Source organism: Prionailurus bengalensis, chromosome B2 (genome assembly GCF_016509475.1).
Source record: "Prionailurus bengalensis isolate Pbe53 chromosome B2, Fcat_Pben_1.1_paternal_pri, whole genome shotgun sequence".
Lineage (NCBI taxonomy): Eukaryota > Metazoa > Chordata > Mammalia > Carnivora > Felidae > Prionailurus > Prionailurus bengalensis.
In genome coordinates, this window is record NC_057349.1 from 105,863,736 (window position 1) to 105,879,986 (window position 16,251).

The 16,251-nt window shown below is 38.2% G+C and overlaps 1 protein-coding gene across 2 annotated transcripts in view; it reads right to left on the reverse strand.

The window, feature by feature from the left end:
* Window positions 1-16,251, reverse strand: part of ROS1 (ROS proto-oncogene 1, receptor tyrosine kinase) — a 122,413-nt gene that overhangs the window by 62,755 nt on the left and 43,407 nt on the right. Inside the window, exons 17-21 of one of the 2 annotated variants that reach the window (XM_043592200.1) lie at window positions 13,681-13,872; window positions 9,892-9,992; window positions 2,706-2,920; window positions 1,834-1,994; window positions 838-982 (exon numbers count right to left, since the gene is read on the reverse strand). In XM_043592200.1, coding sequence (XP_043448135.1) covers window positions 838-982; window positions 1,834-1,994; window positions 2,706-2,920; window positions 9,892-9,992; window positions 13,681-13,872 — 814 coding nt within the window. Of the gene's footprint in view, window positions 1-837; window positions 983-1,833; window positions 1,995-2,705; window positions 2,924-9,891; window positions 9,993-13,680; window positions 13,873-16,251 lie in introns of both variants that reach the window. The other variant, XM_043592199.1, reaches the window with a different exon arrangement.

Genomic DNA, 16,251 nt, shown 5'->3' on the forward strand with positions numbered 1-16,251 from the left:
GTTAAAAACAAACACACAAAAAATGCATATCTATGCCTATTGAGCTCTTTCTGCCTGCCAGGTCCTGTGCTAATAAGTTCATAGTGAATAAATCAATATGATACTATCATTTACCAGCATTTAAAGACAGGACTGAGTGGAGACTTGATAAAATGGCAGTGGAAAGTCTGGATTAAGTCCCAGCTATTCGACATTGGGCAACCTCTAGGCTTCTGCTTTCTCATTTGCATAACTGAGATAGTAACACCTGTGCTACCTTTCAGGGAGCAGGGGGAGGATCAAATGCAAGGAGGAAATGATGCTCTGACACGTAATAGGTGTGCAGTAAACGTTTAATAAAGGAGTGATACATATAAATGTGCTTTGTACATTTTGTAGTGATACACATGTAAAGACACGACTACTATCCTTTTTAAAACATATTCCAAAGGAAAACATTAAATTCAGGCATGAGTTATCCACCTATGGAAGCTTCTGAGTTACCATCTGTGAGAACATCTTCAGACAAGCCTGACTTCCATGAAACTGTCCCTGCTATTATATTCCCGATTTCCTTCTCAAGTGTTTCACAAGTTACCTGAAACAGGTTTCTGCATCATATGTATTATTATAATCAAGTGAAACAATCTTTAAGAAATCTTTGGAATATGCTTTTGGAATAAATGATGCAGACTGATACTAATGGTGTTATTCTCATCTCCAAAAAGTCATTGAAAAGGTATTGAATCTCAACACATCTACGGATCTGAAAGTTATTTTTAAAAATTATTAGCCATTTACTGTAGAGCATAGAAAATGAGGCTCTGCCCTTTTAAAAAGATCTTTTAACCCCTGTACCTGTTTCAGGTGCTCGAAGTGACAGAGATGTTTGGGGGCCCTTTCCCCAGTACGTATAAGGAGTGACAGAGAGATTAAATAAGGCATAGGGCTCCAGCCCTTCCACAGTAAATACAGGCGAAAGCTGCTGCTCACTAGCCAGGAACTAAAATATAAGAACAAAACATTATTTTCTTAGTGAGGGAGTCATAAAACCTTTTATTCCTAATGAACTAAAATCTCCAAACTTTGGTTCACCTGTGAACCAAAACGTGCAATTTTGGAAATGCTAATGTTGCTAAGTTCCATGTGGTTCCACATAGACCAGTTAAAATGTACCTAATATACCAGTCGTTAACATTAACCACAAAACAATCAGAGACTGGTTGCAAACAAGGGTTCTCAGGGGGCCCCTGGGTGGCTCAGTCAACTGAGTATCTGACTTTGGCTAAGGTCATGATCTCACAGTTCATGGGTTTGAGCCCCGCTTTGGTCTCTGTGCTGACAGCTCAGAGCCTGGAGCCTGCTTCAGATTTTGTGTCTCCCTCTCTTTCTGCCCCTCCCCTGCTCATTCTCATTCATTCTCTCTCTCTCTCTCTCTCTTTCTCAAAAATAAATAAACTTTTTTTTTAATTTTAAAAAAACATTCTCAGGAAAAACCTTTTCTTTTTTTAATTTTTTTTTTATTTTAGAGAGAGAGCATGAGTGGGGGAGAGGGGCAGAGGGAGAGAGAGAAAATCTTAAGCAGTCTCCACACTCAGCATGGAGACCAATGAGGGGCTCAGTCCCACAACCCTGGGATCATGACCTGAACCAAAATCAAGAGTCAAATGCTCAGCCAACTGAGCCACCCAGGTGGCCCCTCAGGAAAAATCTTAATAATCAAATGCATTGGGAGCAACAAAGGAAACAGGCTTGGCTAAATGAAGTAAGCACAAATTAGTGTGGGCAGGGCTGATACAGTTGGTACAGCCTGTTTGAGAAATGGAAGTTACTAGAACCAACACTATACTATACCTTAGAATGAGAACTGAAATCCACACTGTAGAAAATTATACCCCAATCCACTGCTGGGGGAGCATTCCACAGGATTTGAAAACTTGAAGCATTCCCTTCAATCCTAAAGGAAGATTCTTGAACAGAATCTGGGATAACCTTGGGGGTAACAGAAAAGTTCCCTATGGGATGAAAGAAAGAATAGAGGGGGAAAGAATTTAGGATTCTCAAACATCATAGAGAACATGGATAATTAACAGAAATTACTAATAATTAATACGAAAATAAAATTTCCCTTTCTTTTAATATATCCTAACAATCTTCTTTTTCTGACTGTTCCATGCTGCAAATTTGGATTAAGAGTAAAATGCAAGCAAACCAAGAGAAACTACCAAAGCCTTTTTCTTTTTAAAACTTTTTTTTTAACATTTTAATTTTTTTTTTTTTTGAGAGGCAGAGACAGAGCATGGGGGTGGGGGCGGGGAGGGGCAAAGAAAGAGGGAGACACAGAATGCAAAGCAGTCTCCAGGTTCTGCAATGTCAGCACAGAGCTAGATGCAGGGCTCAAAGTCTGAGCTGAAGTCAGACACTTAACCGACTGAGCCACCTAGGCGCCTCTAAAATTTAATTCTTAAGACAAAATTCCCAAAGGGGCACCTGAGTGGCTCAGGCGGTTGGCTGTCCAACTTTGGCTCACAGTTCGTGAGTTCACGAACTCACAGTTCGTGAGTTCACAGTTCGTGAGGTCATGATCTCACAGTTCGTGAGTTCAAGCCCCACTTCGGGGCTTAAATATTTTTTAAGAAAACAAAACAAAACAAATCCCAAAGTAAACACTTATTTAACAAAACACGCTTGGAGGCAAGAGGGTAAACAGAAATAATATACTGTACCTGGCAGAGGCTTGAGGGATGTCTGAATGATTGTGAACTGATTAAATTTGGCTGGTTCCAAAACAGAGACACTGGTTCTCTGACTTATTTCCTGAGCTGTGATAATCCTAAAGCCATTGATCCAGAAGAGCCGACCACTATAGTACATCAGTGTATTCTGGGAAATTTCAGAAGTACTCCAGGCTGCAAACTCCGTGATGTTGATATCTCCAGCACTGCTAAAACATGGCACCAATTAGCCTGTGAATCTCAAGTTGGGGAAGGGCTGGTACATTCACGTATTGGAGAGAATGTGTGTTTGTGAGGGTGTGTGTTTGTGGATGCAAAAACAAAAAGAAAATACTTTGCAACAATAATTATCGTTATTTTTAGTTCCGTATAAAGTTGATTTTTTTACGCTTTTCTTAAAGTATACCTAAAGCAAGTCTTCTAGGACTTTTCTCATTAATGTGATATTGCAATGGCAAGAGTATTACACAGATTTTAAGAAATACTGGTGATTCTCGGTAGTACCTATCTTAGAGGTGCAACCTACTGGCTGGTTTCTCCTCATCGGGCCATGCCTCCCTCTTACACTTGGTTAATCATGTTTTTTTTTGTTTTGTTTTGTTTTGTTTTTTTTGGTTAATCATGTTATTTATTTGCCACCCATTATTCTCTCCTGTTTGGTCCATCAATATATACTATTCACAACTGCTGCTTCAATGATACTTACTAACTTCGTTAGCTCATGCAGAATGCTTCTTTTCAGACTGGGGAATTCAAGTTAACAGACTATTATTTACATCGATGCTAGAGTTTTCTCTCCATGACACAGAATTGGGGTATAATTTTCACTTTAAAAATCTGCTTGGTAGTTTCTAAAAATCTCTCTTTCCTGGTACTCAATAAATAAAAACCACCTCAATGATTTTCAGTCTTTTGAAGTGGTGGTTTGACTATTTCTTTTCAAGATTTCTCGACATCTTTTTAGAGTGTTGACAGTTCCTTCTTTAGAAAAGTAGAAAGAATGGCACTTAAAATCAAAACAAATAAAGGTTTTGATTTGAGAATTTCACAATATCTCCTTGACAAAACTGTGACTACCTGAGAGGGCCAAAACTGGAAGTTGGGAACCTTATAAAGAAGTATATTCACCAGGACCATTCACATTGTACTTTTTCTAGTGAAATACTCTATTTATACCTACGCAGTTCTGAAGACAGCATCTGGTTTGCCTTGTGGACTTTGACTTGCTTGTCTAATTTCACACCTTGTTATTTCTACTTCTCGTTAGAACTTTCCAGCAACCTTGTGAAATACATAAAACCCAGTTCCAATGGAGGGAAGCTCACTAAACAGGATGCACTTGGGCTAGGAGGCTGGCCCTTTTGGACCACCCACAGAGCTGCTGATGCCTGTATCCTGTGAATGCCCTTGTGTTAGGTTAGCCCACCTGGTTGTTTGTTTCAGCATTTCCAAAGTGTCCCTAGGACAGCGGGTTTCCCTGCAGAGTGAGCCTGGATATCCCTTAGCTGCTCCTGGCATGGATGACTCCTCATTTCCAGTTGAAGACTCCTCCCCTATAAAAATCTCATAGACTAACCGGGAAATTCTTGACCTCCAATGTTCATGGCACTTCAGCAAAACCTCCTCACTTTCGAGAGGTCAGTATGGGGCTTCCTTCTACCTGTAATTTCAAACCCTTCAGTCCTCCACAACAAGTAAAGCTGGATTTAAATCGAAGCTCAACAAAAAAGTCATAAAAAGTCAAACTCTTCCATAAAGGGTGAAATATAGAGGTCAGCTGAGGTTACCGTGCAGAGGGTTCATTCATTTACTCATTCAGTCAACAAGTGTTTTGTGCCCCATTCTGTGTTAGCCACTAGGAATACAGTGGTAAATAGACAAATACAATCCCTGCCCTCATAGAATACACAGGATAGCAGAAAAGGCAGTCTGGAAGAAGATGAGCAAACAACCATCTTTTGACATCTGAATGGCACCGTAAAAGGAAAAGTAGAGCGGATTCCTTAACAAGGAGACCTACTGGGATCTGGTCAGAAAAAGTCTGGTCACATTAGAGAACATGCTTAAACTGAGCCATACAGACCGAATACCAATTAACCAAGGGAACTGAGTCTGGGAACACTGCAGGCAGAGGGAACAGCAAGGGCATAGGGTCCCTTGGAGCATGTAATCAGTTCTGACATAACCAAATACATCTGAATTGTTGATGGGTGCACCCTCTTCAACTTCCAGGTCAGATATGTTGTTATACTTGTACCTGATTAATTCTTTTATAAACTAAAGGAAATTGATGGACTTAGGAGAAGGAAGAGCAATTTCAAGAGTAGACCCATCACGGGCACCTGGGTGGCACATTCAGTTGAGCATCTGACTTCAGGACTGGGCTCAGAGGTCATGATCTCTCTAGTTTGAGCCCTGCATCAGGCTCTGCACTGACAGCGTGGAGCCTGCTTGGGATTCTCTGTCTCCCTCTCTCTCTGACCCTCCCCCACTCACTCTCTATCTCTAATTAATTAATTAATTGATTAAAGCTGCTGTGGCTATACTACTATCAGACAAAGTGGTCTCTAAGCAATGAGCATTACCATAGACTGATGAGGGCATTTTATAGTGACAAAAAGCAATATAATCAAGTATATAGATAATAATATAAATACATAGCACCCAGATGAAGATGATCACCATAGACTAATGAGGGAATTTTATGTGATAAAAAGGCAATATACTCAAGTACTTAGATAATAATATAAATACAAAGGACCCAGGTATATCAACTGTAGAGAACCATAGGCAAATCTACAATCATAGTTGAAGACTATGGCACCTCTTTCTCAGTGACAGTACAAGTAGACACAAATATTTCAACTACTCTGTCAACGAATTTATGTACTTGACACTTATAGACTACTATACCAGCTATTAATCTAATGATAATTAATCTAATAATCCAACAGATTATTAGCTGAATAAATATTCTTCTAGTGCACATGGAACATTCATCTTGATATACCCAATGGTGGGCCATAAAATAAGCCTAAATAAATGTCAAAAGATTGAAATTATATGGTGTATGTTTTTCAGCCACAATGATATTAAATTAGAAATTGATAGAAATAATACCCAAACAATCCCAAAATACTCCACAATTAAGCAACGTACATTTTAAAAACACATGGATCAAAGAAAACTAATGAGAGAAATTAGAAAATATTTAGAAATTAGAAATTAGGAAAGAAAATAAAACACAACATACTAAATTTTGTGGAATACCAACTAACACAGTCTTTAAAAAAATATACAGCTTTAAATGTCAATATTATAAATATAGTAACAGAATGATGTGAACACAATTTCTTCTTTCATCTTAAAAAGCTAGAAATAGAAGAGGATATTATAAAAGAAGAAGAAATAATAAAAATAATACTGGAAAAGAGTAAAATTGAAAATGGAAAATCAACAAAACTAAAAGCTAGTTCTTTAAAAACATTAATAAATTTGATAAACCCTTAACAGGAGTGATCAAAAAAAAATGTATCAATATCAGAGATATGAGGACGTCACTAACGACCTTATAGACATTAAAGTGATAACACGGGACTATTATTAAATTTAATCTGACAACTCATTCAAACTGGATAAATTCCTTAAAAGACATGAATTAACAAAATTGATTCAAGAAAAATAAAAATTTAAATAACCTTATACCCCTAAAATACATTAAAGTCAAACAATTTTCCACAAAGAAAATTCCAGGCCCAGATGGATTCACTGGTGGATACTATCAAAATTTAAGGAGGAATTAATATCAAAAACTCAGAAAATTGAGGAGGAGGGAATGTTTCCTAAATCATTGCAAAAGACTATTATAACCCCCTAAAGCATTTCTGCATGAAACCAGAACAGTGAATTTAGCAATGAATCAAGATACCAAGTCAATATACAAAAATCAATTGAATTTCTCCATATTAGTAATAAGAATTTAGAAAATGAAATTTTTGAAAACACCACTTATAAAGCATCAAAAAAAAAAAAAAATTCAGAGGGGAGCCTGGGTGGCTCAGTCAGATGGGTGTCCAACTTCAGCTCAGGTCATGGTCTCATGGTTCATGAGTTCAGTCCCTGCATTGGGCTTTCTGCTGTCAGCACAAAGCCCACTTTGAATCCTCTGATAAACCTCTCTCTCTGCCCCTCCCCTACTCACACACTCTCTCTGAAAAATAAATAAACATTTTTTTTATTTTAAAAATCAGACACTTCAGGATTAATTAATGAAAGAAGTGCAAAATTTCTAAATTTCTTGGAATGCCTGGCTGTCTCAGTCGTTGGAGCACACGGCTTGTAATCTTGGAGTTGTGAATTCAAGCCCCAGGTTGGGCATGGAAACTACTCTAAACAAAACAACAAAACAAAACAAAACAAAACTTCTACACTGAAAATACAAAACACTGCTGAATAAAATTAAAGAAAACCAAAATAAATGAAGAGAGATACCATTTTTAGTGATTGGAAGACTCAATATTTTATGATATCCATTCTCCCTAAATTGATAAGAGACTTAAAATTCCAACAGGCTTTATTCTAGGAATTAGTGAGATGATTTTTAAATTTATTTGGAAAAGCAAAAGATCAAGAATAGCCAGAATAAAAATATTGAAAAAGAAAAACAAACTGAGGACTGAATATTAGCTATCTTTAAGTCTTTTTCTAAATTTATAGTAATCAAGAAAATGTAGTATTGGCATGAGATTAGACAAATATAATAAAGGAACAGAATAGAGAATCCAAAAATAGACCAAAATATATTCAGTCAAATAATTTTGAACAAGGGCACAAAGCAATTAAATAACATAAGGCAAATCTTTTTAACAAATGGTACTGGAACAATTGGATATTCGTATGAAAAGGAAAGAAACATCTAAAAACTTATTTTAAGTGGATCACATATTTAAATATGGAAGCTAAAACAATAAAAAGTACATCATAGGGGCACCTGGGTGGCTCAGTCGGTTAAGTGTCCGACTTCAGCTCAGGTCACGATCTCGCGGTCCGTGAGTTCGAGCCCTGCGTCGGGCTCTGTGCTGATGGCTCAGAGCCTGGAGCCTGTTTCCGATTCTGTGTCTCCCTCTCTTTCTGCCCCTCCCCCACTCACACTCTGTCTCTCTCTCCTTCAAAAATAAATAAACATTAAAAAAGTTTAAAAAAAAGTACATCATATAAAATTCTCACAACCTTGGGATAGGCAAAGATACCTTATAGAAGGCACAGAAAACACAAACCATAAAGAAAATAATTGATAAATTGGGTAAGTCAAAATTAAAAACTTCTGCTCACCAAAATATACCACCAACAAATATATAGGTAAGCCAAACACTGAGAGAAAAATTTCACAACACATATATTTTACAAAGGACTTATATACAGAATACATAAAGATCTCCTGCATCTCAATATGGAAAAGATATACAGCCAATTAAATAGTGAGAAAAATACTTGAAGAGTCACATCACAACAGACAATATATAAATAGTCAATAACAAATTAAAAAGTGGTGAAAATTATTAGTTATTGGTGAAGTGTAAATTAAAAACACAATGATATATTGCTACATACACCAATGAATGGTGAAAATTTGAAAGATTGCCAAAGCCAACTGTTGGGAGGATGTGGATGAACCAGAACTGTCATACATCTCTGGAGGAAATGTAAAATGGTATAAACCTTCTGAAAACCGGGAAATTATTTAAGAAGTTAAGCATATATCTTCCATATCACCCAGCAATTCTACTCATAGGTATTTATCCAACAATACATCCAAAGCCTTGGGTATAAATATTTATACAATTTTATCCATAATAACCAAAATCGGGAAGTAATCCAAATGTCCATAAAGAGGAGAATGGATATGCCAACTATGGTATGTTCATGCAATGGAATACTACTCAGCAATAAAAAGGAAAGACTAATACTCTTAACAACATGGATGAATCATAAAGATATTATGCTAAGTAAAAGAAGCCAGACACAAAAGGTACATATTTCAGGGGTAGGGGGGATTGATTGGGTAGGGGCACAGGAAAATTTCTGTGATGATGGACATATATATGTCTTTTTTAAAAATTTTCTTTATTGTGCTTATTTATTTATTTTTGAGAGAGAGAGAGAGCTTGAGCAGGGGAGGGGCAGAGAGAGAGGGAGAGAGAGAATCCCAAGCAGGCTCCACACTGTCAAAACAGAGCCCTATGTGAGGCTCAAACTCATGAACCATAAGATCATGACCTTATTCAAAACTAAGAGTCAAACACATAACCAGCTGAGCTACCCAGGCACCCCTCGACATATCTGTGTCTTAAAATGTACTTGTCAAAACTGATATCGTGGAATACTGAAGATCTGAACATTTCATATTATGTACATTACACCTAATTTTAATAAGCAAAAATGTTAAAAAAAAAAAAAAAGAAAAGAAAAGAAAGTGTAGGAAAAATACTAGAAAAAAAATACCTTACAGTATTACTATGGAAGATGTGGAAATGCCAACAAGAGAACCAGGGGCTTAGTTTGAGGACACAGATTGAGAGAATAATTCATGTGCTTCTTTCAACTCCAGTCTTCATGTGTGCCGTGCAGGATGATTCCTGCCTAACTCCATCATGTTAAGAAGAAGAAAAACACATCTATCCATTTCTTGGGCTCTTGAGGAGCATTCTTCTCAGTGTCTCCACTGTACTCTCTTTCTACCCCATCACAGTATTCACCATATTCTACTGTCATTAGTTGTTTACAAACCTATCTTTTTTTTTAATTTTTTTTCAACATTTTTATTTATTTTTGGGACAGAGAGAGACAGAGCATGAACAGGGGGGGGGGGGGTCAGAGAGAGGGAGACAGAGAATCTGAAACAGGCTCCAGGCTCTGAGCTGTCAGCACAGAGCCCGACGCGGGGCTCGAACTCACGGACCGCGAGATCATGACCTGAGCTGAAGTCAGCCGCTTAACCGACTGAGCCACCCAGGCGCCCCTACAAACCTATCTTTCCCCACAAGCACAATGCCTGCAAAAACAGTGGACAACTAGTAAGTGCTTATTGGAAGAATAATGAATGTTCATGCACTGTCACATAACTGAGGGGTAAGTCATTCTTATCCTCAACAGATTGTTTTCAAGAGACATTACTTACCTCCGCCCTCGAAGAACAGCTGTGTACAGGTGAATGCATTGACTGTCTTGAACCAACCAATACAAGAGTCCATCACTAAGGTCTAAAGTTAGAGCGACTACCTAAATAGAAAATAAGAAAATGAATCAAATACATGTTTGGAGGAGACTTTTGTGAATAAGTCACACTTAAACTATAGATTTCTCTTTAATGTCCTCTTTGGAATAATAACCTCGATAATTGTTACCTTTCGCTGAATAAAAAAATTATGTGAGATGCCTATTCCTATGTAACTTGGATATAAACACAAGTTTCCTAAAAATCCTCAGAAGGCAGGGACTTCCACAGACTTAGCTCTGGTGGTTCTCAAAGTATGATTTTTGGACCAGAAGCATCAGCAGCACCTGCAAAGTTATTACAAATTTTCAACCACACTCCAGGTCCTACAGATGTCCAGATGACATCTGAAAACCACTCCTTACGAATCTTTCTTTGTCTTTTTGTTACAGTCCATGCCTTAATTTTATGTCCCGTCATCCAGGAAAGGCCTGAGGAAAGACTGCTTCTCCTGTGAAATAGATTGCATGAGACAAAGTTACAATTCAAGGGAACACTTTTGCTTTCTTTGGCTTTGTAGGAATTTTTCAAATAAGCTGAGATATCTGGCCAGGTATATGACCTCAGAGTGGTGAAGTCTTTCTATAGCAGACCTAGAGGCTAAGAGAGATCAAGGATTAAAGTTGATGGCTACATCTCTAACAAAATTGCAAAACCTCCAGCTGTCATATAAATCACAGCCTCTGTCTTCAAGGAAACTCAGTCTACTCCTTACCCACAAAATAAAAAACAAAAAACAAACAAAAAACTATCTAGCAATCCCCAGCCTTTTGGGAGTTGAATCATGTACTTGCCTCAGGCTAAAAGAAATTTATTGATTATTGTGTCAGTTAAAGTGAAATCAGGTTAATCTTGTTTCATTATTCATAATGAGATGCACTCAAGTTTTCTAAATCAAAAAGTCTGTTTTATCTCTTAAAAAAAGAACATTCTACAACTCCCTGTTCTAGAATACAGCAAGCTATTCAAGTCATAGATAACATTCAGGTGTTGAGTCATTACCCAATTCCTTTGCATCAGTCATTTGAGCCCATATTTAAACAGAGCCAGAGGACATTCCATAAATCTTTCGTAACCACTGTTGTCTAATAACAGCCATGCCTTGGAAATGCCAACAAGGCATAACTATAAACTTGAGGTTTAATCCTGTGGTAACGTACACTACATATATATATGAGCCCGCCCGATCCATCATATGTGGCAGCGGCTATATTTTCACTTTAGATGAATGTCTCACTGCATTCTCCCTTTTAATCACACAAATATCAAGCCTTTCTATAAATAATTGGCTGTTTATTTTATTACACCTATTGATTGCACAGTATCTCATGGTTCCATGATAAGTTTATGAGTAACATATGAAGGAACGAATGACAGTGAAATGAAGAGTTTTGCTCGGTGCAAAATATGTTACCTTCAAAACACCCACTAGCATTAATGGAGGCAGATGGGTAAGACATCAAACCATGGGACCAAACTATAGATTTGTACAAGCAGCACTCCCCAGCCTGTGAAGGATTTGGAGTGGGAATTTAAAGAAGGATGTGTTTCCCCAAAGATGCTGAGAAATCTAGTTTTCCACTCATTTACAAAAAAGTCCCTATGGCCACTGTAGAACTTTCCAGAGTGAACATTACTCAAACAACAAGATCAGAGCACTGGGGGACATTACTGACAAATTCCCAGGAACAGACAGAAAGTTACTCTTGAGATAATATTTTTTTTATCTTTAATATGCTTTTACAAAAATAAAAGTGCTGGGGCGCCTGGGTGGCGCAGTCAGTTAAGCGTCCGACTTCAGCCAGGTCACGATCTCGCGGTCCGGGAGTTCGAGCCCCGCGTCAGGCTCTGGGCTGATGGCTCGGAGCCTGGAGCCTGTTTCCGATTCTGTGTCTCCCTCTCTCTCTGCCCCTCCCCCGTTCATGCTCTGTCTCTCTCTGTCCCAAAAATAAATAAACGTTGAAAAAAAAATTTAAAAAATAAAAAAAAACAAAAATAAAAGTGCTTTCTCCCAGCACTTATAGAGACATAAAAAGATATACTTTTCCTATATTCAGACTCAAAGTTTCCAAAATAAAATTAAGGGATGCTTTCATTATTTGACAGAAATGATTAATCTCTGCGTAAATTTGTATTTCTTTTAGGGGAGTGTGGGTGGCTCAGTTGGTTAAGTGTCTGACTCTTGATTTCAGCTCAGGTCATGATCTCATGGTTTGTGAGTTCAAGCCCCATACGGGGCTTTACGCTGACAGTGCAGATCCTGCTTGAGATTCTCTCTCTCTCTTTCTTGCTGCCCCTTCCCTGCTCACTCTCTTTTTTTTTCTTTCAAAGTAAATAAGTAAAACTTAAAAAAAAAATGCCCGTGGAAAAAAAATTGCATTTCTTTTAAATATCTGTGCTATAATCTGTATATACAACTGAAACTAATGTAATGTTCTATGTCAATTATGTCTCAATTTAAAAAATAAATAAATAAATAAATAAATAAATAAATGAATGAATAATTTTTTTTTTTTAATTTTTTTTTTTTCAACGTTTATTTATTTTTGGGACAGAGAGAGACAGAGCATGAACGGGGGAGGGGCAGAGAGAGAGGGAGACACAGAATCGGAAACAGGCTCCAGGCTCCGAGCCATCAGCCCAGAGCCCGACGCGGGGCTCGAACTCACGGACCGTGAGATCGTGACCTGGCTGAAGTCGGACGCCTAACCGACTGCGCCACCCAGGCGCCCCTGAATAATTTTTAAAAATCCTAGAATTGGGGATCATGTGACTCAATAATTTGTTTATAAATGATCTGGTTTATTTATATTATGGGTGATTTATCTCTACTGGCAGAAAAAAAATGATTAAAACAATAAGAAAAAAATTAAGGAATATCCTAGGTAGAAATAGTATGAGTGCTTTCTTTCTTTTTCATGCTTTTCTGTGATTTCTAAATTTCCTACAGGAAACACAAAATTCAGAAATTTATGAACAGGAGAGACAAAATTCAGATAGCTGCAGGGTATCAAGAAGATAGGTATTGCTTGTAGAAGTTGAAGATCAAGAAAAATAAGTTTTGCTTCTAGAAACTGAGGAAGTAACATCTGTTTTAGAAATGTTCCTATATCAGGTGTGCTTTTCAGATTTAGTTGCAATAATAAGAGCTTAAGCACTGAGTAGTTACCATGTGCCTCCCACTGTTCTCAGCATCTCACATTAATTATCTCATTTAATCTTTGCAACAACCCTAAGAGGTAGGACAATTGCTAACATTCCCATTTTTCAGACAAGGAAGCAAAGAGAAGTGAAATAATTTGCTAGGAGTCACAGTTTCTAGAGCAGTCAGTACCCAAAATTGATCAAAGATAATAAAACATCTACTCATTACTCAATAAGAAGCTCTAAAATAGCCAATACAATTCCTGAAGATTATAAAAACAGTCAGAAATTAAAGTGCTTTTAAGTGCAGGTCCTTTCAAGATACAGCAAAGTGTAAACATCTCCATATTGTATCTTAATGTGTTTAATTATTATGACAATCAAATAAGACTTAGAAAAAATTTGGTTACACCAAGATCTTACTGTAACAGTATTTCCTTTCAGATTCTACCTTAACTATTCCCAACAAGCAGAAACAGTATTATCGTAACTATTCGATAGCACTATTTAGTATGACTAAATGATCAGGTCTTATTTTTAAGTTGTCACCTTTCTCCCAGAAAACCAAGGCTGTGCCTGTATTACAAGGGAACTTTCTCCGTTTAGCCTGGTGCTTTCAACTGAGTGTAGTGTGGTCCAATAGAGATATCCTCCGACCGAATCCACCGCCATGTCGTTCACCAGCAACTTCACATGGGTCACAATGTCCGTGTGCCCTGTCAACAGAGACTGCCTTTGTATCTATAAAACATAATAGTAGGGTTGATTAATAATTTTCAAATGACACTGTCATTTCTTAATAGTGTGTTGCAGAGGTGCCTGGGTGGCTCAGTCGGTTAAGCGTCCGACTTTGGCTCAGGTCATGATCTCACGGTCCGTGAGTTTGAGCCCCGCGTCGGGCTCTGCGCTGACGGCTCAGAGCCTGGAGCCTGTTTCAGATTCTGTGTCTCCCTCTTTCTCTGACCCTCCCCTGTTCATGCTCTCTCTGTGTCTCAAACATAAATAAATGCTAAAAAAAAAAAAATTTTAATAGTGTGTTGCAATTGTTAGTAAATTGTTACATTCTTCCCACTGTGAATGTTTATTAGCACTGTGTACTGGGTAGTGTGCAAAGCCTTGGGAGCAAAACAGTCATGGAAGCTGCCCTCGTTGAGCTTCTCTCTTTTCAGGACTCTAGGGAAAAAAAGGAGGCAAATTTACTTTGAATTAAAATACTTAGTTTTCCTAATCATACAACCGCACAATTCAAACACTGCTAGATAAGAATGTATTGGATAGCAATTGCATTACTAGGTATTTATACAAAGGATACAAAGATGCCAATTTGAAGGGGCACATGCACCCCAATATTTATAGCAGTGCTATCAACAATAGCCAAATTATATGGAAAGAGCCTAAAAGTCCATCGACTGATGAATGGATAAAGAAGATGTGGTATATACATACAATGGATTGTTACTCAGCAATCAAAAAGAATAAAATCTTGCCATTTGCAACAACGTGGATGGAACTAGAGTGTATTATGCTAAGCGAAATAAGTCAGAGAGAGACAAATGTCATATGATTTCATTCATATGTGGAATTTAAGAAACAAAACAGATGAACATAAAGGAAAGGAAAGAAAAAAATAAGATCAAAGCAGAGAAGGAGGCAGCCCACACGACACTCTTAAAGACAGAAAACAAACTAAGGGTTGCTGGAGGGGAGGTCGGTGGGGGGATAAGATAAATGGACGATAGGCACTAAGGAGGGCACTTGTTGGGATGAGCACTGAGTGTTGTATGTAAGTGATGAATCACTAAATTCTACTCCTGAAACCATTATTACACTATATGTTAGCCAACTTGGATTAAAATTTTTAAAAAGAGAGAGATATTTTTAAAAAAGTGTAGGGGCGCCTGGGTGGCGTAGTTGGTTAAGCATCCGACTTCAGCCAGGTCACGATCTCGCGGTCCGTGAGTTCGAGCCCCGCGTCAGGCCCTGGGCTGATGGCTCGGAGCCTGGAACCTGCTTCTGATTCTGTGTCTCCTTCTCTCTCTGCCCCTCCCCCATTCCTGCTCTGTCTCTCTCTGTCTCAAAAATAAATGAATGTTAAAAAAAAAAATTTAGGGGCGCCTGGGTGGCGCAGTCGGTTAAGCGTCCGACTTCAGCCAAGTCACGATCTTGCGGTCCGTGAGTTCGAGCCCCGCGTCAGGCTCTGGGCTGATGGCTCAGAGCCTGGAGCCTGTTTCTGATTCTGTGTCTCCCTCTCTCTCTCTGCCCCTCCCCCGTTCATGCTCTGTCTCTCTCTGTCCCAAAAATAAATAAACGTTGAAAAAAAAAATTTAAAAAAAAATTTAAAAAAAAGTGTATTTGATTAGACTCCTGGAGAAGATGTATACATCCTGATAAATGATGACGTCTCTCCTTGCTGTTTTTTTTCAGTATATTTCCCTGATATTAATTACTGAGTACTTATTGGGTGATTGGGTGTCAGGCACAGAACATTTTTATCTTGAAATATTAGATTTTGTAACCCTAATATTATGCCTCTAAAGGATTTCTATCACAAGTTAACTAGGTTCAAGGAATTTAAGTAATTTTTCCTAGAGTTAAACAGTTTTATAAGAGACAGAGAAAATACTTGAAAACACTTTTATTTTTAATTTTTTTTTAACGTTTATTTATTTTTGAGACAGAGAGAGACAGAGCATGAACGGGGGAGGGTCAGAGAGAGAGGGAGACACAGAATCGGAAACAGGCTCCAGGCTCTGAGCGGTCAGCACAGAGCCCGATGCAGGGCTCGAACTCACAGAGTGTGAGATCGTGACCTGAGCCGAAGTCGGCCGCTTAACCGACTGAGCCACCCAGGCGCCCCTTGAAACCAGTTTTTATATTCACTCTTACACTTCCTCCTTCAAAACTTTTTTTTTTAACTATTTTTATTTTTTTTAATTTTTTTTTTCAACGTTTATTTATTTTTGGGACAGAGAGACACAGAGCATGAACGGGGGAGGGGCAGAGAGAGAGGGAGACACAGAATCGGAAACAGGCTCCAGGCTCTGAGCCATCAGCCCAGAGCCCGACGCGGGGCTCAAACTCACGGACCTCGAGATCGTGACCTGGCTGAAGTTGGACGCT